The sequence below is a fragment of the Tetrao urogallus genome (genome assembly GCF_951394365.1).
Source record: "Tetrao urogallus genome assembly, chromosome: 1".
NCBI lineage: Eukaryota > Metazoa > Chordata > Aves > Galliformes > Phasianidae > Tetrao > Tetrao urogallus.
Window position 1 is genome coordinate 76328729 of NC_136813.1, and position 25785 is coordinate 76354513.

The 25785-nt window shown below is 35.2% G+C and overlaps 1 protein-coding gene across 4 annotated transcripts in view; it reads left to right on the top strand.

The window, feature by feature from the left end:
- Window positions 1-25785, top strand: part of CNKSR2 (connector enhancer of kinase suppressor of Ras 2) — a gene marked incomplete at both ends in the record, with an annotated part of 204118 nt that overhangs the window by 92498 nt on the left and 85835 nt on the right. For 2 of the 4 annotated variants that reach the window (XM_079536249.1, XM_079536250.1), the window contains 2 exons: window positions 3590-3658; window positions 17674-17820. In XM_079536249.1, coding sequence (XP_079392375.1) covers window positions 3590-3658; window positions 17674-17820 — 216 coding nt within the window. The remainder of the gene's footprint in view (window positions 1-3589; window positions 3659-17673; window positions 17821-25785) is intronic. The other 2 variants (XM_079536251.1, XM_079536252.1) reach the window with 1 other exon arrangement.

Here is a 25785-nt window from a genome sequence, read left to right on the forward strand (position 1 = left end):
TATACCTGAAACTCCAAATATCATCAGTAAAATTAGCAAAGCTAAAAAACAGCATAAGCATAGTTGAGCCAACTCTAGAAAGCGTAAGAGAGTATGCTTTTTACGGCTGGATATCTGATTATACAAGGAACCATTTCTCTCTGTAAGTCGCTAATGGTGGTTTTAATTTCCCAGGGGCGATGATAAAAATAATCTTAATGCATTCCCTCAAAACATTTATCTTTTGTGATTCATGAACGTAATTTAGAACCATGTCAGGAAGCTTCAGTTATGATGGCTTTTCTGCTTTTGTTACTGATGCTCATTCATTGTAACAGCCCTAAGGTTCTCATAGCAAACCAAGAAACTGCAGTCTGCTATGTAGGGAAAAGCCTGTTGTGTGCTAAAATGTTAGTGAAAATGAGTTGTGCCTTAGGGAAAGTAAAGTGTGTGTGTTCTTTTAAACGCACAGTTGCTAGCCACTTTATTTAATGAAGAAGTAACGTGATTCTGATAGATGTGAGGAGAAACATCGAAGCAGCATGGTCAGCATAAGGTGGTGATGATGCAGATTCAATCTGATTCATTGATGCTGCCCTGTTTACCATTTTTGGTGCAGTTGAAGTTCTAGGAAAACTCTAGTCCAAATCTCTTCCTTCTGAACAAAAGTTTACAGCCTTTATCTTTCCAATTCCGCTCATTGTGATAAGACATTGGCACAACTTTTTATCTGACATGTTCCTGACAGATCTCAGAGAAACACTTGTCTTTTTAATAAACACAGTAGTATGGCAATACTAGCTGCCTAATCTAATATAGCATTTTAATCCACAGTTCTGCTTTCTCTATTTGCAATTTGAAGTTTTTGATGTTCAGCTACAAAACTGAATTTGCATCTTGCCATTCAGCATTAGGAGCCATCTTTCCCAACACATCAGTTCTACAGTTGAGATTAGTGGAGCTCTGAGCCTTGAAGTATGAGTGACCAAGTTTTCTTATAGGTCACTGCTTTGGAAGAGCTTCTGTCTAGTGATCCTGTAGCATTAGAGCAACATGAATTTTCTGGTTTGTGTCTTCCCACTCTTGTTTGAAAATAACAATTCTAAAGGATGCATTATTCCAACAAGAGATTACAGCTTTCATACTGAGTAGCCTGTCTAGACCAAATTAGAGACAGTCTTTTAAATGACAAAACAAATGTATCCTCCAAATAAAATCATTTGGTAATTTGTTTTTCTAATAGAAAATAATGTTTTCTAAGAAATGTCATGGGCTACATCTACAGCAGGATTGTAACTTGAAAGGATGTGATCCAGTGTTCTCACGCATGCACGGTCCACTGGTTGGGTTTGCAGGGTGTACTCAGGGAAGACAGGCCTTTCAAGAGAAATAAAGGGAGCAGGGTTGTATGAGTTGGTCTTTCAGGCAGTTTTGGTGTACTGGGGGAATGGGACAAAGACAACATTTAACCTAAAGATCAAAACTAAATGCATTTTGAAGAATAAATTTGATTTCGATTAGCTTATATGATATGAATGGATAAGCATCAGCAACAGGTACTTCCATCTGTTCGAGTCCCTGTTAAACTAAATTATTAGCTAACGATGTCATGTGACACAATATTTCTCCCTTTAGAGCTTCACAAATTGATGCTTTGCTTAAAGATCAGAAAATCATAATAAAAAAAGAAGTTTGTCGATGCTTTTCTATTTTCCTTAAATAATGATAAAAGATTTTATTTCTTAACTTGTGTATTCTTGTCAAAAAAGTATTAAGGAATTGAAACTTGTTCATAAAACAACAGCCTTGAGACTCCAGTATAAATGATTTCACTGTCATGTTGAATTGTATTCCAAGCATAATTGCAATCATTTATTTGTTTTCTTTACAGTAGACTTTTCCAGTCTGAAGATTCCCCTTTATTTTACTGTCTCAGCAAACTGCTGCACAAAAAATACCAGTTTTGTCGAGATTTAAGCTGCAAGTGCTGAAGTCAGTACAGGAGAAAGATGATATTGTAATAAAATCCCATTATGTTCAAGGGTAATGACACAGGATTCACTAGCATAGACATTTTGAAATTCTTAGGTGTAAAAATATTGGATCTAAAATAGTGATATTACGCAGCAGGACTGTAAAGATTGTTAGCAGAGTGAATGAGCAGGTGTGAGTGGTGAAGCATCAGACAGAAGGTAGATTCCTGGTACACAGTTGTTAGTGCTAAAATTTTTCCCCCAAGAAATAGTGCTGATCAGCCAAGGCAGCTTTTCTTTATGTAAATAAAATTACACTTCTATCAGCCTACCTTGACTTAGGATGTTGTAAACAATGCCTCCTAGAACTGAGTTGTGAGTGACATATCTTTTAGACACATATTTCTCTTGGGTTTCTCTGTTTCTTTTAAAAACCATTCTTAATCCAAGCCATGATGCACATGAGATTGCATTAGAGAGTCATAGCACAGCTATGGAACACGTATTTTGAACATGGAATGTAGTACACAGGTTATCACAAATAATCCACTTAGCAGCCTTGTTGCATGTTATCAAGACTATGTGTTATCTTACCTGAAAATTAATTTCATTTTCTTTATTCCTTTAGAATTCATAGCAGGTATTTGAAAATCTGCTCCTGAGCAACATGTTGTTTTTGGTGTTTTTTTTTTAGATTGTCAATTTCAACTTCTGCCTTTCAGTTGATTAAGTGACTTAGGCTGGAGGCTACAGTATTGAGAGAAAGTTAGAATTGTCACTCTACGAAAAGCTTAAGGAAGTTATTTTCCTTCAAACATAAGGGGGTTTTTTTGGTGTGTTTTTGGTGTTTTTTTTCTTGCCTCAGAAAACAGCTGGTCTACTGTAAATATAGGTAGTAGAAGAGGATAAAGGTTCTTCTGTTGATTGGTTTTCTTTTTGTTGCGTGTTTTGTGGGGTGTTTTTTTGTTGTTGTTTTTGGGTTGTGGTTGTTGGGTTTTTTTGTTTTGTTTTGTTTTTTTGAGGCAAAAGCAAAGAGAAAAGCTACTTTGCTTCTTGAAAGTGTTACCTTAGGATTGTATTGCTTTTTTCAATACTTCAGTACTTTCACCATAATAATGACCGAGACACTAAGTTACCGTGTAAGTTACGTGATCTTTCTGCCTGGTAGCTGGCCTAAACTTCTTTTCTTTGTGTGTTCTTCTAGCAACAGTGATTTACTGAAGTTCTTTTGAATCTATTGAAATATTTAAAAGTAACTCAAAAGGCAATGTTGGGAAATTTTTTCATGAAGCAATTTCAAATTCGCCTTGATAGGTTCTTAACTATCTGTTAAGACTTGAGAGATATCAGGTGGCTTTGAGTAGAATGATAAAGAAATTTTTAAGACTTGATTATCCTTTAATAATATATATACATAGCTTCCTTAACAGTTGATTGTATTGTGTACAGTAGTACATATTATTTTTCACCAACAACAATGAATTGATTTATTAAACATTTCTTTAATTGTTCGTTTCACAGTGGAATGTAATTATCAATCTAACCTGATCTACATACCTTAGCAATCATACTGCTGAAAGAGAGATGATGACCAGTAAGGACTGTATTCTTTATCATCTCTTTTATTTTAAATTCAGTCACCTGCAGATCGGTGCAAGAAAATCCATGCTGGAGATGAAGTGATTCAAGTTAACCACCAAACTGTGGTATGTATAATTATGTTCTGTGTCAATTGCAGATAGAGGTGTCATGGCGCATCAGTATATGTATGGAAGGAATGTGTAGAAAAATGTGTTTGTATAAATCTTTGCTTATTTTAACATTTTTTCTCTTCTGATAATGCATAATTCTCAAGTTCTTAAGACCTAATCATCTGAGTATCACTGGAGTTATTGTGAAGTCAGATTAGATAATGGCCGCTTGGGAGGTATGGTAGGGTTTTCTGCTTATCTATGCCCTGTTAATTAACAGTTAGTTTTAGTGTGATAGAACGTTTGGTTTGAAGGCATGCAGGAAAGATGAAACTATTCTGACCTTGTGTATCTGCGGTCAAAGTTAACTCGTAGAAGCTGGAAAACTTTTATTTTTCTGAATCTGCTGGGATATGTAGAAAGTGGCTTTCAAGAACAACAGCAGTTTAAATTCCTACATTGTGCCAAGGGTGTTTAGCTTAACATGAATACAACTTTTCAGACGTGAAAAGATGAGACAGATATCTGGGATATGATACACAAATGTAACTAATACCAGGCAAATTGATTTCTGTGTGAACGGATGTATGATGACTTCAAGATTGGTGAACTGTTTAACTAGCTAAGAAAAAGTAAACAGAAAAGAGCAGATTGTCAGTATAGAAAGCAGCTATTCTTTGTCTCAAGTATAAGCTTTTTTGAAGATTTATGAGTCAGTTTAGGGTATTAACTACGTATGTCCTTGCAAACAATTTAAATGATAGAAAATGATCCTAGATTTCCATTATTAATACAGCAAGCATTTGTTAAAAGTGTGTTTCATCATTCCCCATAGGGTTCCTCTTATAGCTTTAGGCCACTGTACATCATATCAGCTCTTCTGCACAAATTAGTATATTTCAGCATATCCTCCAGCTAAATTTGATATCAAATATACTGTGCGTGTGCGTAACTTAACTGATGAGAAGCTATCTTTTGAACTAGGCAATATAAATTGATAAATCATACCAGATCTGGGTGAATTTTAGTATTTTCCCCCAAGATCATTTCTTCATAAGTGTTGTATGCCATGATTACTTATGTTTATTGTTGATCACTAATTTCTTTCTTTCTGCATAAAGAAAGCTTATTAAACGCCAATTTATATGAAAAATGTTATGAAATACTGTTACACTCTTCATTTCTTACACCATTTTTGATGGTGCTATACCATGGAGAGTTTGCTTATCAATTTGGAAATTTTCAGTCAACCAGGTATTAATTCTTGTTTTCTTGACATATCTATACTGCATTTATTTGATGAAGTGATCAGATTTTTACTCCTAAAACAATTAATAAAAACATTATGGCAGGGCTTAAGATGAGCTTTCTTTCATACCTGGATATGATTCTGAGTGTAGGATTTAGGTATTTTGGCTTTTGCATCGGTGAAACTATATTTTGAGAGGTGCAGGAAAGAAAAAGTAAAGTAGATTTTAATTCTAGGAAAGAGAAACATAGGGAGCTTAGAGAAGCTCTTAAGAGGTAACATTTGATGTAAAAGTTATGTATGGAAATAGGCTGTATCATACATACATTTTCCTTCTTCATTTTATCAAAAAATAATTGGCAACTTTGATACTATATGCAGGTAACATCCTTGTGTTTTACTATTGACTTTCCACAGTAAAACTTAATAACACCTTCTGTATTACCTTTACAAAGGTATGCTACATTCATCCAATTTCTGGAGCCAAAGTATTCAATATTTTCTACAAGTATTGACTTTTTAAAAATCTGTTTTGGGGTTTTTATTTCTTTTGACAAAAGTTTTAATCAGTTGTTTTGTACACTATCATGAGGAATTTAACTTACAGTTCTCGGAATCTGTTTTTATGAGAAGTATTCTCGCTTATAGTGATTCTTGCTTTGGAATTGAAGAATTCTGAAGATGTTTCTTTATAACTTTTCTGTTTATTGAATTATTTGTTTCAAATTTCATATACTGCTCAGTAGTTGCAATCATAAGCAGTTGCTTCTTGTACATATCATGTCAGTATTACACAAGTTACAGAAATAACTGCGGGTAGGTCTTGTAAAGTATTGTTCACCTGTAAGTGTTCTTAGGATAATGTCTTGTAATTGGAGAATCAAGCTTCAGAAAGAAAAGGAAGGAAACTTAAAAAATTATTTTAAAGTTCTCTTCTTCCATATTTTCTTCTGGCATTTCAATGTATGCTATCAAAATTAATACCCAACTTTCAGTACTGTGTGTTTCAAAGTATTAGTATACATATGAGGAGATCCATGTAATTATTTCAGAAATTCAACCTGGTAACTAACACTTTTTACCAGGTTTACATTTTAATCATGAGTATTCTGAAATTAGGCAAATAGTTTAAGTTGACTTAAATTATTATTATTTTTTTTTAGTACAAGCATCCTAATACTGGATGTCAACTAATTGTAAGTTCTCTACTGACATCCTCTCTTTGCTTGCTGCAGTAGTGCTTTATTTTCATCGTATTTCATCTGGCAGTGAAATCAAAGGATTTCACATGATTACCCAAGTCTTCTGCTGTGTTGTAAGAAAATATGTGTAACAGGATTTATTCCACTTTTACTGGCAGGAAGCTTGGAATGTAAATATTTTTTGAATTTTTAAAACAAAGAAATAATAAAACTAGGCCTAAAGTCAATTAAAAGTTAATATTCAGAAAAATGTCCCTTTTAACCTGTGTTTTATTGATGTTAGATAGCTGAATCTTCTGTCAGTTTTGTCTTGCAGGTTAGGGTGTTTTATGTAGCTCTGTAACTAAAGGCATAGCTCTTCCATTAGAATTCAAAGAACTGCATTCCCTTAAACTTTCATGTAAATTCCATTTTTAATCTCCTTTAAAAGCCTGGCTTTCTAAAACAGTTCCAAGGCAAACTAAAAGGAGTTATTGAGGCAGTTCAGAATTTTCACTGTACTTCAGTGCTTGCATTTCTTCCTATATATAATTCAAGAGTGTATTCTGCCTCAAGATAATCTTCCATTTAGTCAACTGAAAGTGCAGAAACGTGAGTTATTACTGTTTGCAGTATTCTTTCTGATTGCATAAGTGATCAGTCTGTGCAGAAACTATTGAAAGCAGAAACCATTAGGTGTATACACTGAGAAGCAGGATTCCTGAATGACAGGCTGTTGTTGTGTCATCTCCTATGAATAGTTTTTATGTTTAGGAGAAGATTTTTGCATGTTATTTATACCTTAAAGCAACTGTGATACGGCACGGATTTCATACAATTATGGTATGGCACGATAGATGTGGATTTCTTCACTTGCTGTTAATTAGCTAAAACTCATCAGACTATATGTAAATAAAGATGATGGGAAAAACATTGTTCAGTTTGGCAAAATAGGCAAATACGAGGAATTATTGACTTGTTTCATGTAGAAGCTACTGTGTTTTATGTGTAGGTTTTTTGGACTCATGTAAGTAACACCTACCTTTTCTATGGTATGTTCTTTAATGTAGGAACTCCTTTGGACTCTTGGGAACTGAGCCAGGTCAGAAGGAGTAGGTTGCTGAAATTATTTTTGCATTTACAGTTCAAAAAATTTGAGATGTTACTAAAATTCATCTGAAACATTATGGATGTATTTACAAGACTGAATCTTGCATTTCTGTAAAGTAAAGCATATAGGAATAGTATGAAATCTTTCCAGATATTATCCTAACTTAATTCTTGCGTAGAAAAAGAAAGGAACAGGTTTTTAAGTTTCAGTGAGCAATGAGCAGTTCAACCTCCACAGACTCAGGTTTTTTGGGGAGCTAGCAAATTCCAGCTGATAGGAAATACTAAACTTGAGGCACATATGAAACTCTGGACTGTATGCACATGAAATGAATTTTGGAGTAGATACCATTTCATTTGGAGAAAAAGCAAACCATAAAAAAACTATCTATCTTAGAATTTTACAAAAATGTTTCATATGTTTGCTACTTATTCAGTTTTTCCGCATTTTTTTGCAGTTCCTTGGGTTTCTTTGTTTTTTCAGATCTGGGCTTGGTTTTCCTGAATACAGGTATTTCCTGTAAGACCTTGTTAGTTTGGCTTTGAAGGAAACAATATGTCTAATGAGTCTATGAGGAAAAGTGATCTAGAAAATGCAAGGAAGGGGACAGCAGAGGAGATAGCCAAGATTTTGATGTCAAGTGTTTGAAACCTCACAAAACAGCTTCTGCTAACATCTTTTATTGAAACTAATTTTTTTTTCCTTTATGATGCTTGACTTGAATAATGAAACAATGCAGCAAAATCATAAATGTTCAAAAGAAATTCGCCTTTTCCTCAACATCCTTCTATAGCTCTTATGCATGTGCTTTTATGGATGATGAGATAAAATGCTATCTCCTGGATCATATTGTAATGCTTTCCAAATCCTTGGACTTCCTCTATTTATAATGATTTCATAAATGTAAACAGGAAAATTTGATAAGTGGGATTTAGAGCAAAAAGCTTTTTAGGTATACTCAGATATGATAATGGAAGTCTTTCTTAAAATAATCTGGTTCTCTGCAGGGCACTGTTTTGAACTCTTTGTAGTTTGTCAGGGTATGAGGACCATGCTGTGATTTTTGGCAACTGTAGTCTGTCCTCCAAATTCCCTCTCAATTTTTCAGTTCAGTTCTTTATTCTTACTTCATCCCTGTTGCACAGTACTGATAAAGGAACTGAACTGTTGTGATCCTCTCAGAATGAAACATGTTGGAATCTATGTTGAGATCATGTGATGTTATTCATGATCTCTTTTTTTACACAGTGGTTTTTTGTTTGGTTGGTTTTTTTTTTTACATAGATGTGCAAGTACTGACATAAATGCATTATTTTATACCCCAAATGTTAGCAGTGTGATATTGCAGAAATTGAATGTGTAGGGGAAGGTTATTTTATTTTTCCATGATGAATGCAAATCAAGCATTTTTATATTAGTATAAATGAGAGAATGAGAGACAAATTTGACAAATGCAGGTGAATTATGTTGTGCTTTCCAAGAAATACTCTCCAGGGAGAAAGGATGCTCAGACTCCATGGATAATACATCTTTTCATGGAGAACTTCCCCATGCTTCTTCTCAGACCTGTGGAACTTGAGCAGCACCACTCAGTAGCACAAATTCTGGATGTTCTTGCCTGATAAATATGTCTTCAATTTATCTCTGGGGCTTGTTCAAAGTTGACATGTGAAACGCATATGCTACTTTGCTTAGTGCAGCCTTATTTTTATGTAAAAAGTATGCAGTGCCATTCACTTGCACTTCTAACTCTGTCATGGCAAATCAAGCAACAATTGGGTCATGGCTGCATTTGTTAGACAGACCACCATAAGCTTGGCCAACACACGCTGCATCTTGTTTCTGCTCAACTTTAAATAATTTCCCTTTGCTCTTTCCACATGAAATTCTCACGCTTAACTGCACACCTCTGCCACCAGCCAGTGAAATTAGGTCAATTGCAGCAGAAAGCCATACTGTGCCTTTCAGCAGCTACCTGTCTCCCAGCTGATAACAAAAATATATGACTGCTTGTACCTGAAGTCAAACTGCTTATTTAGCTTAGCAGAAAGCATTAAACCCATGCCTTGAAATGGAAACCTTGGAAGGGTTAATCTTAAATCACAAGTGTGGTAGAAATTGCTTCTTACTGGTTCAGTCTTGGTGAGCGTCAGGATTGGACTTGTGAACTGGATACACACATCCAACTTTCAGTGTGCTCTTTGATGCATGCTCCAAAGCACCTGGTCTGTACCCTCTGCTGTGTAGTCACAGCACTTTAAGCACATACGCTTGGTGTGATAAACCTTAACTGTGGGATCAGGATGCTTTTATTGTAGCTGTATAGAAGTCCAGCTGCAAGAAACTTGATGACTAGAGGCCTTGGAGGAAGTAATAGAAGAAATTGGTTCTAGAGATGCCTTTCCTTAATTAGGATTGAGATGTGATTCAGTGTGAGTGCATAGAATTCCTGGAAATTTTTTCTGCTAACTGATTGCAGTCATGAAGACCTGTAGCCACATCCTGCATCCTAAAGCTCTCTTGAAGCTTTCTGTCCTGGCTCTAACTTCTGAATAGACAGCTGTATTATCACTGAGCTCTGGTAGTTCATTCATGTGATTAGATGAACACATATGAATAGCCATTCATCAGATTGTTGATTTCTTCCATTATTTTTCTTTAGAAAAATAATATTCTTTTGTAATGAATGATGTGGACACCACACCTAGGTTGACGTTGAAGGGTCTAATGTCCATTTTAGAAACTGTAGTAGCATTAAGAATTCTACTGCAGAAGCAGTTGACTTTTCTGTAGATATTTTTGGTCGGCCTTCATAGTTTCACCACTGGTGATAACCAATTTTCTGATTCCATAGAAAAATCAAGTATTTTCATGTAGATTATTCTTATGACCATACTCATATGGGTATACCTGCTGAGAATGGCTGCAGTATTTTGTGTTGTATCCTTGTATACTAATTGCTAAATTCATCTTTCTGGACAAAACTTTCTTTAGGAATATGTGTTCTAATATTTCTTTTTTTTTTAATACAGTTGTTCAGTATTTTGCTTTATTTCCTGTACCAGATGAGTAATGTTTCTTTTTATTTTTTTTAAAAAAAAGCAGCTATAAGAGGTTCTCTAAATGGCATTAACTTTTCCAACAGAAATATTTAAATACAGTATGCTGCCAAAAACCTTATGAATATATTTCTGATTTAAATATATATGTATAACATATACATAACCAGAGCACAAACATATATCTTATATACATATATATTCATGTATATTATTCAAATAATATATATATTCGTGCTCTGGTTCTTACTCTCCACTAATGTTGCTATGATTTATATTTCCAGGTGATTAAACTACAATGTAAGCAGGATGGCCTTAGTAGTGAAAAAAAAAGTAAATTCTGAAGTTAAAATTATTCTTTCAAAATTTCTTAGTCTGATGTATGAAATCCATGGTTAGAGCTTATGTTTTATGCCCAAGTAGACGACAGATGTAGAATCAGATTTTCCAGTTGTTAAATATGTTGATGCCTGTAGAAGATGTGTTGAACTTTTTGTCCTTTATGAACAAGCTAAAAAGCTTGCTGTTAGTTTAAGGTCAGGTACGTGAATTTGGAAAGAAGGACAAGGATTTTTCTGCTCCTAAGAATCTTCCTTTTAACTGAGATTGCTGAAAATTAAAGTACATTGTAGTAAAGCAAACAAAGGATAAGGAGACGTCTTCAAAGCCGTACAGATAAATTGACTGATAGCATAGCAGTGCACAACCTTTGCCGTGTATGTGCTAGGACTCAGTGGTTTTGAATACCTCTGTGCTGCATGCAGATAGCAGCTGTGTAAGTTACACAGCTGATCTTCAGCTTCCAGCCTGATCTTCTGCTGCATAATTCATTAACTTTGATGAAGCTGGGAGGTGACAGTGAGGGAGTGTGAGATGGTGATAATTGTAGAAGTGGATCAAAGCAGTAGGAAAAGCAAGTTAATGCCGTGTCATGAGGGAGGGAAAATTAAAGCAAGGAAATTCTCTGCTTGATTTGAATTTATGTGCTCTGAATATATAAATTGTTATTAAAAAAAGAAACAAAAAACTCATTACTGGCTTAGAACACCTCAGTGGCTTGAATGCTACACATTAGCTATGAATGTTCAATTTAATAGCAGTAAAATGAAACAGGAACAAAAAGAACTCTCATAGCTAAATAATGGATGATTTACTATGGCAATTTCCTTTAACCCTCCATCCCTCTCCTTCTTTTAGCTAAATGATGCTACATAACTTTTCAGTTTAATTAAAGGCTTTTGTTTTGGCTTGATTTTTAGTTTTGTGTGTTTTTTTTCAGTTTGCTTGGTTTATTGGTAACCTTTAAAGACTAACTTTTTCATTACAACTTCTATGTAAACTAGATAATTAATTTTCACTACATGATTCAGTTTCAAGAAAGACCTGTTTCAAGCACTGTTGAGCTGTAGGACAGCGACAGGTCTCAGTGAATTTATACATTGAAGAGCAGGGGTCAAAGACTGGAATTATTGGTTCCATAGAATCTTTCTAAAATATTAAGTTGTCATAAAGTTAATTTAACATGGAAATATATACATATTTATTTGTGTGTAAGCACGTATGTTTATGTGTATTTCTTATTTTAATTCCAGGACAACCATTTGGGGAATTTAAACATGAGAACGTGCAATACATACACATGCATGCCTCAAATTCTCATTGTGTGATGTAAATGCACAAAAGAATTACTGTAGGGGAGATGTGGCTGTGGTGGCTTAATACTGCAGTTCTTCCTGAGGAGCACATTCCTTCTGCTGGAGAACTTTACTCTTTATCCCATGAGGAGTGAGGCCTCTCATGGCTATACTGAAGAGTAATCTGTGAGAAACCGGGGTCTGATCTGGTCTGCCTAAAGCCTTCCTGAGCCCTCAGCTCATACAAAATGTCTACGCCTGATTAGGTTTTTATCAGCACTTCCCTACTCAGCCTTGGAATTTCTTGATCTCTCACCTGTGGCCACCTGAGTATGCTGAAATATCTGTCCCTTGAGGAGCCTCACTGAAATGAAGCTCTGTGTTCCTTGGGAGCATCTGGAGATGAGGCCAAGTGGCAGCATCTTTATTCATAATGGTTCAATGTCTGTACTGTACTCTGGGTAACGAAGAAGTAGGGCCTGCTCACCACAGGGTGGATTTCACACCCTGCAGTACACTTGTAACTTATATTTGTATGGCACAAAAGTGATCACTGGGAATTTGAACTGGAATCCTAGTTTCCCTGCTCCCAGTGCAATGCACTGATGGTTTCTTGCCAGCTGAATGACTGGGCATCTTACCCATGTATTATTGTCAGAATGATGCTTTGCCTAAGGGAAGACCTTGAACCTGAAATTACACACACCTTGGTGCTTGAACTTGAAAGACTGAATTAACCTCTCTGAGCCTAAATAATGCTGAAATTCATGTTTCCTGAATGGGTGGAAGACTGAGTGAAAGCCTTCCAAATTGCCAGAGCTTGTCTGTCTCCTGTGGTGGTCTACACCTCTGGCTCAAGAGAAAGGAACCTTACAGCCATCATGCTGGAGGCAGCAGGTGGCTGTGGGGAATCCCATGTACGAAGCTAGAAAAGGTGCTTCGGACTTCAGAGAAGCATAAAAACCAAGCAAACTGAATTCTACCCTTGTTTTATTTTATTTTATTTTATTTTTGGTCATATCCTGTACCAGGGAAACACTCCCCCATTGTTTTCCCTCAAAAATCATTCCTAGTCACTGATCAAATATTTGTGAAATATCTATGCAAACTAAGTTGTTGTGGCTTCAGACAACAATACAGAGTGGTGTGATCAGAAATGTTCTAGGGGTGAAAGGAACTAAATTCTGTAACAGTGGATAAAATATAATCATATTCATTTAAATAATAAAGCAGAAGTACTCCTTAATTAAAATTACAGTAAATTCAATCACAATACTATGAATCTCTCTTCTCTGGGAGAAAACTGTTACATAAGCATGGATTTCATTATTATGCTAGCCTAATAAATCCCTGAAAGACATCTGCTACCCTCCTGACACTACTTCTCTCACCACATACAGATACAGCTTTCATCTCTGCGGTAGTCCATGCTACAAACATCCTTCTGTGGTTTCCTCACCCCATAATGTTTTCTGGAGGCGAAAGACCTATGGCCTTCCATTATTTTCTAACCTTTTCAGGCATCTGCAGCTGGGAGAAGGGATTTCTACTGAGGTATTTGTTTTCACAGGGCTGCCAGCTGACCATCCTCAGTTGTGGTGGTCAGTGTTCATGAAAATCAATCTGCAAATTTAACAGCATGAAGCCAGATAGTTCTTTGTCATATTCAGACTTGCTCAGCAGCCAGCTATGTTTGATAGACAATGATTTGAAGTGCAGTGTGTTTTTATTTTGTTAGGGTTTGGATTTTTTCTTATGTGCTATTTTTTATCTATAGAATGCAAGGTGGGTGAAAGGGGGTTTCTTTAAAAAAAAAAATTCCTACGGTGAATATGCTTTCCTCCTAGAAATTCTATTTTTATTAGCTCAAAAATGATTAAAGGTTGAATCTTGTAATGGTTGATACGTCAAAGAGCTCTGGCTGCGTTCCACTTACAGCAAGCACCAAAAGAATAAGAATTTTTATTATCTTTCAGTTCTAGTAACCTTTTAAAATTAAATGGCAGAATGGATTTTCCATATTTACTTAGCAATAAAATAGCAGACCCCTTTGCAGTTTATATTTAGCAGGAAAATACTACTTTTAAAGAAAAAGTGTTAAAAAAATTAGTACTTTTCCCCTTTTTGCAAATCTGCAATTCAGGAATGAATTAACATATCTGCGGAGAAGGAGCGGTTTTCATGGAAGCAGAATGTCTGACATAGACTTTCATTGGCTTCTGGCGACCCTGTGAACAGGAATATGCCTGTAAAAGTGTGGATTCTGTTCTGTTTATCATTTTACTATAATTTCACCTCCATATGATTTAGTTTCAGTCTGTGTTAGATTTACATGCTACTTTTAATTGCTGCTGCAGCTCTGTAGTCTCCTTTAACAATCTTTTCTGGATTTTTTCAGACTGTACACTATTTAGTAATGCATCTAAGGGCACCTACACTCATGACAACCTGTGGTGCTCTCTCCTATCTCTCTTCTCCAAGTTCCACCATCTTTGCATTACCTTCCATTGCTGCTCCTTGAGTAGCATTCATCCTTCTCCACTCTCCTCCAAACCCCCTCCCTGCACTCAGTGCTGAGCTGTGCTGGCAGCCTGGTGGGGGACTCAGACACAGCACAGCAAAACTCAAGGCTGGGTTTAGGCTGCCACTGAAGAAACATCTGGCCACAGCTTTTTTGATGACATGCAATTTAACCACAGGGACTTTCTTCATCTTTGTAACTGAGTACTTGGCCAGTATAGTTCCCTGATTAGAAAATTAATTCCTTGAGAAAGGTGGCCTGGAAAATAATCCTCTCTTCATCTCCCAAACCGTTGAGGAAACTTTCCCATTACTGTCTGTGTTTGCAGTACGTGGGCAAGATAAAGGATATGGTAGGGACTTTGAAAGCTGTGCCAAAAAATCTTGATGATTAGAAGTTGAGAATTGACAGCTGTGACGGTAATGAGAAAACTGCAAATCCTGAGGAGAGGCCAGAGAGAATAAATTCAAATCATACTTAGAAGTTTAGATTACATATCTCTAAAGCAAATTTCTGAAAAAACATTTTCAGTTCCAGATATATTCATTGCCTTTTCCTCCTCTCAGCTTAACCTCATATAAAATTGCTTCTGCATAGTTCCTATCGAATTGAATTTTGATGGGATCTAAACAGTGTGGGAAATGAAGACCATGACTCCTTCCTGGGCACCAGTTTGTTTCAGTTGGTTGTGGACCTTCTCTTAAGTTAGTTGTTCCTCTTAGACCCATATGATCATTTTTGTTCAGACAGTGGAAAAAAGACCCAGGACTGCCTGAACCTGCCAGAAAGCTCCGGTCAAGAAACCAAATAAAAACAGAGGATGAACAGCATTTGAAATTCGTAGTAAACCCAGAGATTTCCTATGAAAACTAAGCAAAATTGTTTCTATTCACGAGCTTCTAAATTGAATACATCAGATCTAGTGCTTTGAAGTGTTGTTTTTTGTTTTTTTTTACTTTAATCCCCTAATTCTCATAAAGAGACTAGATAATCTTCCATTTATAGCAATGTAAAGCTTAGTTGAAATATACAATATTGTTTATTGTTTATCTATGCAAAGTATGAACTTGCATTTAAAATAGTTTAAAAGCTACTAGCAAGAGAAACCAATTTTATTTATATCTCTCTGGCTGTTTCAGTGATAAACAGATGGCTTTAAAGCACAGCTTTCCCACGCAGCATCCTATCAACTTAAATGGCAAGAACCTTGCAGCTTGATTCTGTAGCTAGGGTCACATCATGTTCTCCTCCAGGCTCCCTGTGCTTCTTTATTCAGTAGAAGTATTCCTCTCTGTAAGTCTGTCTTCAGTTGTTACATTAGGCATCAGTAGCTTACAAACAGATACCTTACATGAACCATGGGCTTCTAATTCTTCTTTTGAGTAGCACAGAGCAAATGAAACCATATGGATGCCCAATGTAATGTTATGGAACTGTAGGTAATAGATTGTTTCTAATAAGCAGTGGAAGTCTCTGAAAACAGTGTTGTATTTTTATGAAATCGTGATATTAAGGCACAAAGATTATACTTGCAGAAACTTGGTTTCAGTGCTACTGAAAGAGGATGGAGACTTCAGGCAGAATGTAGGTATTGAGCTAAACTTGACTATGTTCATGTTTAATTATATTCAAAATATAATAGCCATATCCCTAATACAGGGGACTGAAAATAAGAATTCCAGCATGTTTGGAAGTCTTCTGTGGAAGCTGGAAAATATTCAAAAAAGATAAGTGTTGCCAATATCCTGTTTCTTTGTTTACAATAATACTGCTGTAGAAGTACATCTTGGATATATTGAAGTTTTCTGTGGTGGAAAAAGACAGGTAGGTTCACAGTGGCTGAACAAAAGTGAAGTTTGAACCATGTTTTTGATACAGGATTGTTGATGTGTTACCGTTGGCTTTAGTTGCATGTTAATGTGAGAGTATCAGCTCTTAAAATCAGTGATGTTAAAGAAACAAAGTGAGTTTTGGTGTAATGGGAAATAAGGTTTTAAAAAAAAAAAAAAAAAAAAAAAAGTAGCAACAACGTACCTTAAAAATAGGTTACAGATATATTTGTTTCATATATCACTATACTGATGATAAGGATCATCTGCATTGTGTTTGTTCATGTTGCTTGTTTGATCATTTCAAATATGTGGGTATGATATAGTGTAACATTACCACTTCAGACCTCTAGAAGTTCTTTTGGAAAGAATTTCTCATCTCAACTTTATAATTTCCTTTTTAACATGGTTCTTGCATAAATTCTGAAAGCAGGCAAATACTTGCAACTGTGATCCTTTAAACAACATGAGAGCACACTTCTAAATTTATAGGATAAAGTTAGGAAAACTGTCAAATTTACCAAAATAAACACTTTCTAAGTATCAGGCTACAATTCTCAAGGAACGTATGATTCTGTGTGCTATCACTCTGTGTGCCAAACTTGAAGATGCAAGGATGCAATGTCTTTATCCATTTCAAGTTAGATATCTGAACTTGGGCTTTATTTAGACAGATGCAGTTGCCATCAGTTGTACTGTTGCAATATTTGAAGAACTTTTTCTCAATGATACAAAGTGAATGATTCAGAAAGCTCTAGCATATTCTTAGAAATAAAAACCTGCTACTTTCCACTTTAGTCAAGTTTTTAATTTTAGAATGTTTCAACATGCTGTAATTCAATTGGGAAAATTGTATTTTGGTCTAATACTGAAGTAGTGGCTAGACTGTACTTCTGTCATTAATTTGCTATTTGTTTCTGAAATCATCATGAAAGAAGTACTATTTAAGAAAAGGCCTTATGATTCTGATTTTATTTTTATAACACTGTGAAGAGTAGAAGATTTGTTCTTGTTTGTGCTTGCATAAGCAACTAGAATGACTGCATGTGGTTAGTGGACTTTAAATAGCAACTCTAGAGTATAAAATGTTCAGTTTTCAATTGAAGTGTATGAACAGAAGCCAGGGCTTTTTAACCTTCTAGTCCCTAAAGTCTGCATATACAGCAAACTTAAAAACACTTTGAGGTTTGACTGTGTTTTTACAGTGGAGTAACAGTAGTTTATTAATTCTAAAACATGAAATTATGCATATCCATCTTAATGCATTATAATAATTAATTTAGTTGACATGATTTTTATGCAGTAACTTTTTTGACATTTCTAGAGTTTATCTTTAAAATTTATATACACTCCTATTATGTTATTTTATTAATCGTATTTAAAAAGGGACGTTAGATATTGAATATTGTACCTCAATTTTATTGTAATGATTTTACTGGTTACCAGGTGGGGTGGCAGTTGAAAAATTTGGTGAATGCACTACGAGAGGATCCGAGTGGTGTTATCTTAACTTTGAAAAAGCGACCTCAGAGCATGCTTACCTCAGCACCAGCTTTACTGAAAAATATGAGATGGAAGCCCCTTGCTCTGCAGGTAATGAAGCTTAATCATAAGTCATACACCATCATTTTAGCTATAAACTATCTCAGTGATGCTTTATTGTGCTTCATCTCAGCAGCATATGGATTTACTCTTGTATGCTTTGAAAAATTGTTTCTGAAATGATTTCTCTGCAGTTTGTTCTCATAGGCTCAACTGAAGTTAAACCTGTTAGTAGAACTTGTCAAAGTTCAGAAGTAATCAGCACAGTGCTTTTCAAGGCTGAAAAGTAGTCCCAAAGGCTTTTCTAGCCATAGGGAAGAAAGCATACTTAAGGAACTTACAGATTTTAGTTTATCGTCGTGTTAAGTTCTCCATACAGTACGACTTCAAAGAAAGAGATATGGAAGAGATCTTTAGTCCTCAGTTTGATCTGTTATGGAATTGTAGGAAAATATATGCGGTGATTTTCTTCAACAAAGCACATGACCAGCAAAATTTGCCCATACAAATAAATCTGCATGTTTGTCAGAGTGTTCCTTGTGAAGGAACCATTGCATACGGATTTAGTACAGGATGACCAGCTGGATCTTTATTTTTAGTAAGCCTACGATGTGCTGAAAACCATGGGATGGTTTCATTAAAGCGTTCATGTTTCACTCCAGGATAAAATGTCAATGTGATGGATTTCTCTAGGAAATAAAAGTTATCTCCACTCTGATAAAAAGCACGTAACCAACAGATGGAACTGAAAAAGAATCCCTTTTTTTAAATTCAGTTCAGATAGGGCAATGTTTAGAATTTTATTTTCTTTGCTTCTTCAGTACATTTTTATTGCCACAGTAAAAAGTCTAATTTAAAATTAAGTACATTTGAGAGAGAAAAGACTTCCACATAGTTCAAGAGAAAGGAAAATGAGATGTGGAAATGCCACTGCTAATGGCTGTGGTGTTTGCCATTTAAAATAATGGTAGATTCATAAAAAGAATTAATATCTCAAAGAACTTCTTTCAGCTATGTATTTTTATACATTTATTTGATCATGATTGAATACCTCATTGTCTGTCGAACTGACTAAGGTTACGAAGATTGGGATGTCTTGGTCATTCAGATATCAAGTACTGACAATATGTGTAACAAACATTGAACCAAGAATATCACATGAGTGTCTAAACATAAAATTGCTGATCTGTATGCATAAGTGTGTATGAATGTCCATGCTTGAAGGCTCTGCTTTTTATCATAGTTTTAGTAAAAATATAAGTACAAATGAAAAATGCATATTGTTGCTTCATTGCTTTAAATGGGATCAAATGCTTTCATTCTGTATCCCTTTTGGGTGAGTTAGTTTCAGTTTGTAAACTTCAGTTTATCATTTGCCTCTAGAGTCATTCAACTGAAGATCACACAACAGAAGTTTATGAGACAAGCTATTGATCTTAGCAATTAGGCCATTAAATCAAAAGGGTAGGAAGAAATTGGACGGAAACCAATTTCCACCAAACAAAGTCCAGTAAGAATGTGAGGATTCCTGCAGTCCTGTTACAGTGAAGGCAATCATGAGACAAAGTTGTGAGCGTGTTTGAAACTCCACACTCAGTTCTAGAAACAAAACTCCTTTAGTGTGTTCTATTTGGCTCTTATTTACATCTCAGCATCCTTAGTTCAGCGCAAATGCTAAGGTTTTATTCAACTTATTTAACTTTATAAAAGTTAAATATAACAGAACAGTTACTGTTTCATTCATCTGTATGAATTTTAAATTGATCTATCTTAGTTGACAGCAAAATGAACCATACACATACTTCTTTCTCCATTTGGTGATAAAAAGAGTGCTGACAGCTAGATCAAATAAAGATTACCTCTGTTAGATAAGATGAAACTGAGTCTACATAGAGGTTTTCTGTAATGTTTTCAGGTTGAGTGAAAGATAGACATTTTTGTTCGTTATTGGCTTTTTTTTCTGATATCATAGAAAATCTGGGCTTATTTTCTGGGCTAACATGAATACAAATAGACACACTGCTAAACATTAAAGAGATAATCCCAGTATCGTGACGCCATTCTGATACACCAGGAAAAGGTCAGAACCTCATTCAGTACTTCTGTGTGCGGTGTACATGTGTGTCTGTTGTAATTTGTGATTTTTAGTGTGAGAAACAGCAGTTTTCCTAAGTAGATTATCAAAAAAAGCTCCAGGGTGATGTGAAGACAAACTTCAGAGGCTGCATACAGAGGAGATTTTTGTTGTTAATTTATGCAAATGAGAGGTGAGCAGATGTTAGAGTCTGTTGGAGTTAAAGTTTAAATGCAGCCTCAGTGTGAAATTGGTGTTGTATGCTTGATTAATAAAAAGCAGTAAAAAAAGAATACAATATAATTGATTGTATAGCTATTAAAATATGAGGTAGTATTATAAAATTTGAGATAATAAATATAGCTAATAAAAATATGTTTTAATAGCTCCTATTTTTCTATTGCAGTATTTATTTATTATAAAAGACAGAAAATGTTAGGAGAAAGAATCTTCCAAAAAATCCTGTGTTCTGTGATTGAAGTAACATAGTGGCTGTTCCAAAATTACTTTTGTTCCAAATTCACATAATCATGTGCTTGGAAGTTAGTGAGAGAGGACAAAATAAAAATGATAGCAAACAGGAAAAAAGATAAAAGGAAGAGCAGTACTTCCATCTCCTTTGGAGTCAGAGGAAAATATGATAATTTATTTTCCTATATTAGGATATCATGAAATAATTGAGGATGTTATAACTGTGCTGTCATCTCAGAGCTAAGTTAATTGAACCATATGTATAATTCAACGAACACAAGCTATAAAGACATTATGACTCAGTATAATAATTCTGTTAAAGTACAGAATGTGAGTGAAAGCCTCAGGAGACTTTAGAATAAGTTGGGGAGATGAAATTGTAATAAAATGTGGATTAGGATCTGGAAAAGTTTGCTGTGTTTTTTTCTTTGGCTCTGCAAATGAGGAGAACAGAGGAAAACAACTTGCAATGACTGAGTTGGAAAAGTGTAAATTTGCCCCAGTTTAAGGGGGCTGACAAAAACAGAACTAAGAATTTGAATGCATGCCATCTGTGAGGATCTTTAATGGTTGTTAGAGCAAACGTAATTATTTCAGCTATTAAAATACGAAACACTGAGATTGAGAAACATTTGAAAGGTTTTAAAAATTAATTTTTGCTGAAAATGGATAGTGTTCAGCCATTGGTAAAATGCATTTTGCTTGTTTAGCTTATGATTCTATGTAGGAACATGAAGTTTGCCATTTGCAGCAGCATGAAAAGCTGGATTTCAGAGAGCCATAGGAAGTGTGCCTATAAACTGGGAAAAGGCTAGAGGAATCCTCCAGTTCAGGCGGTATGCAGGTGCTACCAGTATATCTTATCAATTTGGGGTGTAACTTGGTATGTCATCAAACCAGTATCCTACCCATTCTGTGTAGCAGTTCTGAAACTTATTGATGTAAAGGGAAACAGTACAACTAGCTATGGCTGTACTATTAACCATAACAAGCGTGTACGTACAAGTTCATTAACTCCATCTGTAAGGTCCACCAGTAGTGTAAGGAAAACATCCATTTTTTCCTCCCCCAGTGTCCTGATTAAATAAGGTGGTTTGGGTTTTTGCTTTCAGTCACTTGATGATTGTCTCTTTTAATATCTATCAGGTATACCACTTCTTGCAATAATCAGAGTTCTCCCTTAACACACTTTGGAATCATGACAGAATGTTGGAAATCGAGGGATTTTCAGCCTATGTTGTTTTTTTCATTGCTTTTATAAAATCTGAATTAGACAGCTATAGCCTTGGAGAATTGTTTTTTTGTTTGTTTGGTTTTTTTTTTGTGGGGTTTTTTTGCCTTTGCAATGAAGGTATTCATTAATATGGTATTGTACTACAAATATTAAGATGTTATGCCTGCAACATAAGACCTACTAAATTTGCCTTTCAGTTACTTCCTCTGGTACACTGGTGTTTCAGATTGCAATGTTAGTACTTCTGACTGTTACTGAATATGCTCAACAAAAAAAACAAGTTCCATCTTTTTTTTTTTTTTTTTTTTTTTTTTTTAACTTATTCAAGATAGAGATGATTTAATTATCTTGGAACTTTCCATATTTTTGTCTGTCCCCGGAGCAATCAGCTGGCAGTTCAAAACATAATATAAATAAACCTCTTTTACTCTAGATCGTCTCTTTCATTTCTTCTTCCCACTTTGAGTTTTTCTTGGGAGGTTTCAAAGGAAGGCTCTCTGAACTGCAGTTTGAACAAGGGGGAAGGTTCAGTAACGAAGAATCTTAGATTCTCTAAGTTGGTATCACCATGATAGCAAGAATCTAATTGCAAAGCCATCTTTTACTTCTGGAAAATGCTTTGTAATTATTCAAAAGAAACCAGACTTTGACTATGGTGTGAAGATGTTTCATCCAGTGTCTTGAAAAGGAATGGTCACGCTTCAGCTAATTTGGATGAAGTGCTGCCAGTTTCACTGATGTCAGTGAGGCGGGGGGCAGATCCAGCTGCCATCTTGTGTCTTGACTCGGAAAAAACCTTTTGACTTCACTATTCTGCCACAGTCTTAATCAAACTTATTTAAATGTCACATTTTGTATATTTAAAATAGTTCACTGTACTGTTATATATGTGATTAAATTTTACTGTTAAGAATTGCCACAACTTCAGCATCTGTATTATTTTAAAATAATCTTTATTTTCAATTAGATACACATCTCTACTATGCTATCTTCAACATTTCAGCCTCCTGAGAAGCAACAGTAACAGCAGAGTGCTTGAACTGAGAGAAAATCCTACCTTTATTATTATTTAGTATTTTTCCTCATTATATTGCTCTCTTCATTCAACTATAGGCAGTGTTCTGTTCTGTTTGAATCATATACGATTAGCATTAATGACTTTACACTTTTTAATCATTAAATTTGAATAAAATGCTAAACTGTTGGCTCTTCAGTTGCTTAGCTGTCTCTTAACTACATGGAAACTTAGCACTTTTTGCAATATTGTTAAAATTAATTTGGACTGGGTTTTTCTACAGAGTTTGAATTGGTTACAGAATTTCATTACTTCATGTCATGTTCATCTTATAAAAGTTTGTTATTGGAAACATTTTGTTCAGTAAATCATAATATCTTGGTCCAATATGAAAACATATATTAACAGTAAAATCTGTTTACTGCTGCAAATACTGTGTAAAGATATTACCACTTAAAATATTGTTTTGGTTTTGTTTATATTTTAAAAATTGTATGCCTTTATATGGAGCAATGTTTCTCAAACTGTATATTGCATCTACCAAGGGAGTTAATGAAAGGTTCAAAGAGTTTTAAAAAGCATTAAAAAGAATTTTAGATGGTATATATTAATTATTAATTACATTCATTGTTTAGAGGAAAAAGAAGCCAATAAAAGAGAAAAAGCTGACAATCTCATTTTGGGAATGGGAAAGCAATGCTAGCTCCTCATACCGAGAAGGAGAGAAGGGGACCACAGGACTGACCTAACCAGAATAGGGCAGTCAGTATATATGCACTATCACTCAGTAATTGTAGAAACTTTTTACTTATTTCTCTCTCGTGGAAGAACTTCTCTGTTGTAAGTAAAGTTGTTTTTCTATTTTCTGGACAGCTGTCAATTTGGTAGAGGATCCATGATGACTAATAATTTTGAACGAGGATGGTGCATCCAGAATGTTTGAGAAACAATACTCCAAAGTGTAATGAAACATGCATATTGTTTTGGTCATTGGGGATTAACACTGATGTAGAGCTTTATGCGGGATATTTTTGAGGATATTCCAGTTCTAATATTATAACTTCTAAACTTTCTCCGTCAGGTTATTCCCATGGGTTAAGTATTTAAATCTGTGGTCCTGAAAACATTTTAGTTTTATTGCTGTTTCAGGATTCCCACTTGCCTGGCCAGCCTGCCCAAAGTGACTGCAGCAGAGGAAGTTCTAGTCTTTGAAAGAGAGTTAACTCAGTGATAATACTTATCTCCAAATCAGACATACTGGAATTGGAGTTCTATGATGTTCAGTGTGCCTACATGGCATAATATAGTCCACTACATGACTGCCATTGACGTATGGGATAGATGCGATCTGATTTTCTTGTGGATGCACAGATTGACTTAAACTAAATGATTGGTGAGAATTGCAATGCAAAATGACTCAAGGGTGCACCTTACGTGTATCTGAAGGTTCTGAAGGCTCCCTTTTCAATAAGGAGGGCCTGAGACTTTTAATTCCGTATGAAATGAAAGCTGAACTCCTAGATCCACGAGGTGGTAACTACTGCAATGTTCTTGGTGTGTTGAGCTACTGTCAGGGGAGCACATACGAATGTTTTCACCACGTTGCATTTCTTTTAAAAGAATTCGCTGATTTATTAGGTTAAGTGATGGTTTAAAAAAAAAAAAAAAAAAGTGGTGGCCTGTTTTTAAAGTTTTAGTTTTCTCCTTTTGTTCCAGTCTTTCTGGAACAAAGCTTTTCTGCTTTTATAGAAATAATCCAAAGAATTGAATTTGGCAGTGTGACTTAGATATGTAAAAGACGTGAAATACCCTAGTATGTTTTGGGGTGATCCTAAAAGATTATGCTTTCTCTCGTACTAGATTTTATTACAGCTCCTCTTGGGAGCTTCTGGGCCCTGGGAAGATTTACCTCTATTGCAATTACATGAGATACCACAGTCATTAGAACTTCTACCAGCTACACTGTAATTCTCACTCCAGAAAACATGCCAGTATTTAACACAGGAACAGTTTGAGGGAAACTTTCTACCTTTAGAGCTCTATTTTTTTCTTGGTGTTCTAATCACCTCACTTAGTGAAAAGATGAGCCAAATTTTGCATTTTTCAAAAACACGCAACTACCATTGATTTACAGTCTCCCAGCAATCTATTCTGGAGGGTAAGCCAACCAATATAGCCAGGCTGTGTACTCTCAAGATCTTGTGATGTTATATGGTGGAATACTCAGGTTACAGCAAAACTTTAGTCCAGAAATGAAACACATCTCATTAGCATTTAAATAGCTAAGCCCAGGTAAATCTGGGGAATTCGTTACCTGTGTCTTGTAGCCCCCCAGCAGCTGCTCAGAATGGGTGAGGGCTAATCAATCCATTGTAAGCCCAGACCACAGTTATACCCAGGCATGAATTTCCGTGTGACGGAAAGCATAAATTCCTATTAATTATTGCTGTTAAAAAGCTGCCTTCCTCTTCAGTGCGGAGAGGAGCAAATCCTCTCTCAGTGCTCCTGTCAGTATGAGCTATAAACAGCAATGTTTTGGGCCTAAGAAGTGTAAACATGATCCTGGTAACAAAATTCTCTTGGCTTAGGAAAAAATAATTCTACAAACTGCTCAACAATCTGCAGTGTGTACTTACCATAATAATGCAAGGCATTGGAAAGGGAAAATAAAGGCTTTAGTAAGTGGTTCAAGAACATCTGTGGCTACTGTGTCACAGGTGAAAATTTAAACAATAAGGTTTTTGTTCTTCTGAAAGAGTTTTCCTTGTTTGTTCTGTTGGGTTTTTTTTTGTTTTGTTTTGTTGTTTTTTTCCTTCTTCCCCCAGTTTTGCCACCACCTTCAGTCTTATTTTTGTAGATTTCAGTCTTATGCTTGTTTTTATTGGTCGTAAAGTCTTTTACCTGTCTGGTTTTGTGTTTGTGTCTTTCTCCCTTTCTTCCTGTAAGTACTGGCTGTCTTTCACTGGTGTGTTTACAGAATACTCATATTAACTCTATTGAGCAACAAAAGAATTTAGCAGTATCATTGTTTATAGGAGAAAGATTTCTACACTCAGCAAGAGAATATTTGTTTCACTTTATAGACATCGTTCTAAAAGTAGATGTAATAAGTTTTAATGATACATTTTTTAACATGAAGTTTATTATATTTGAGATAAATCTAACACAGCTCTGCTGCAAAACAAAACAAAAAGCACACAACAGAATCCAGTTAAAAGATGT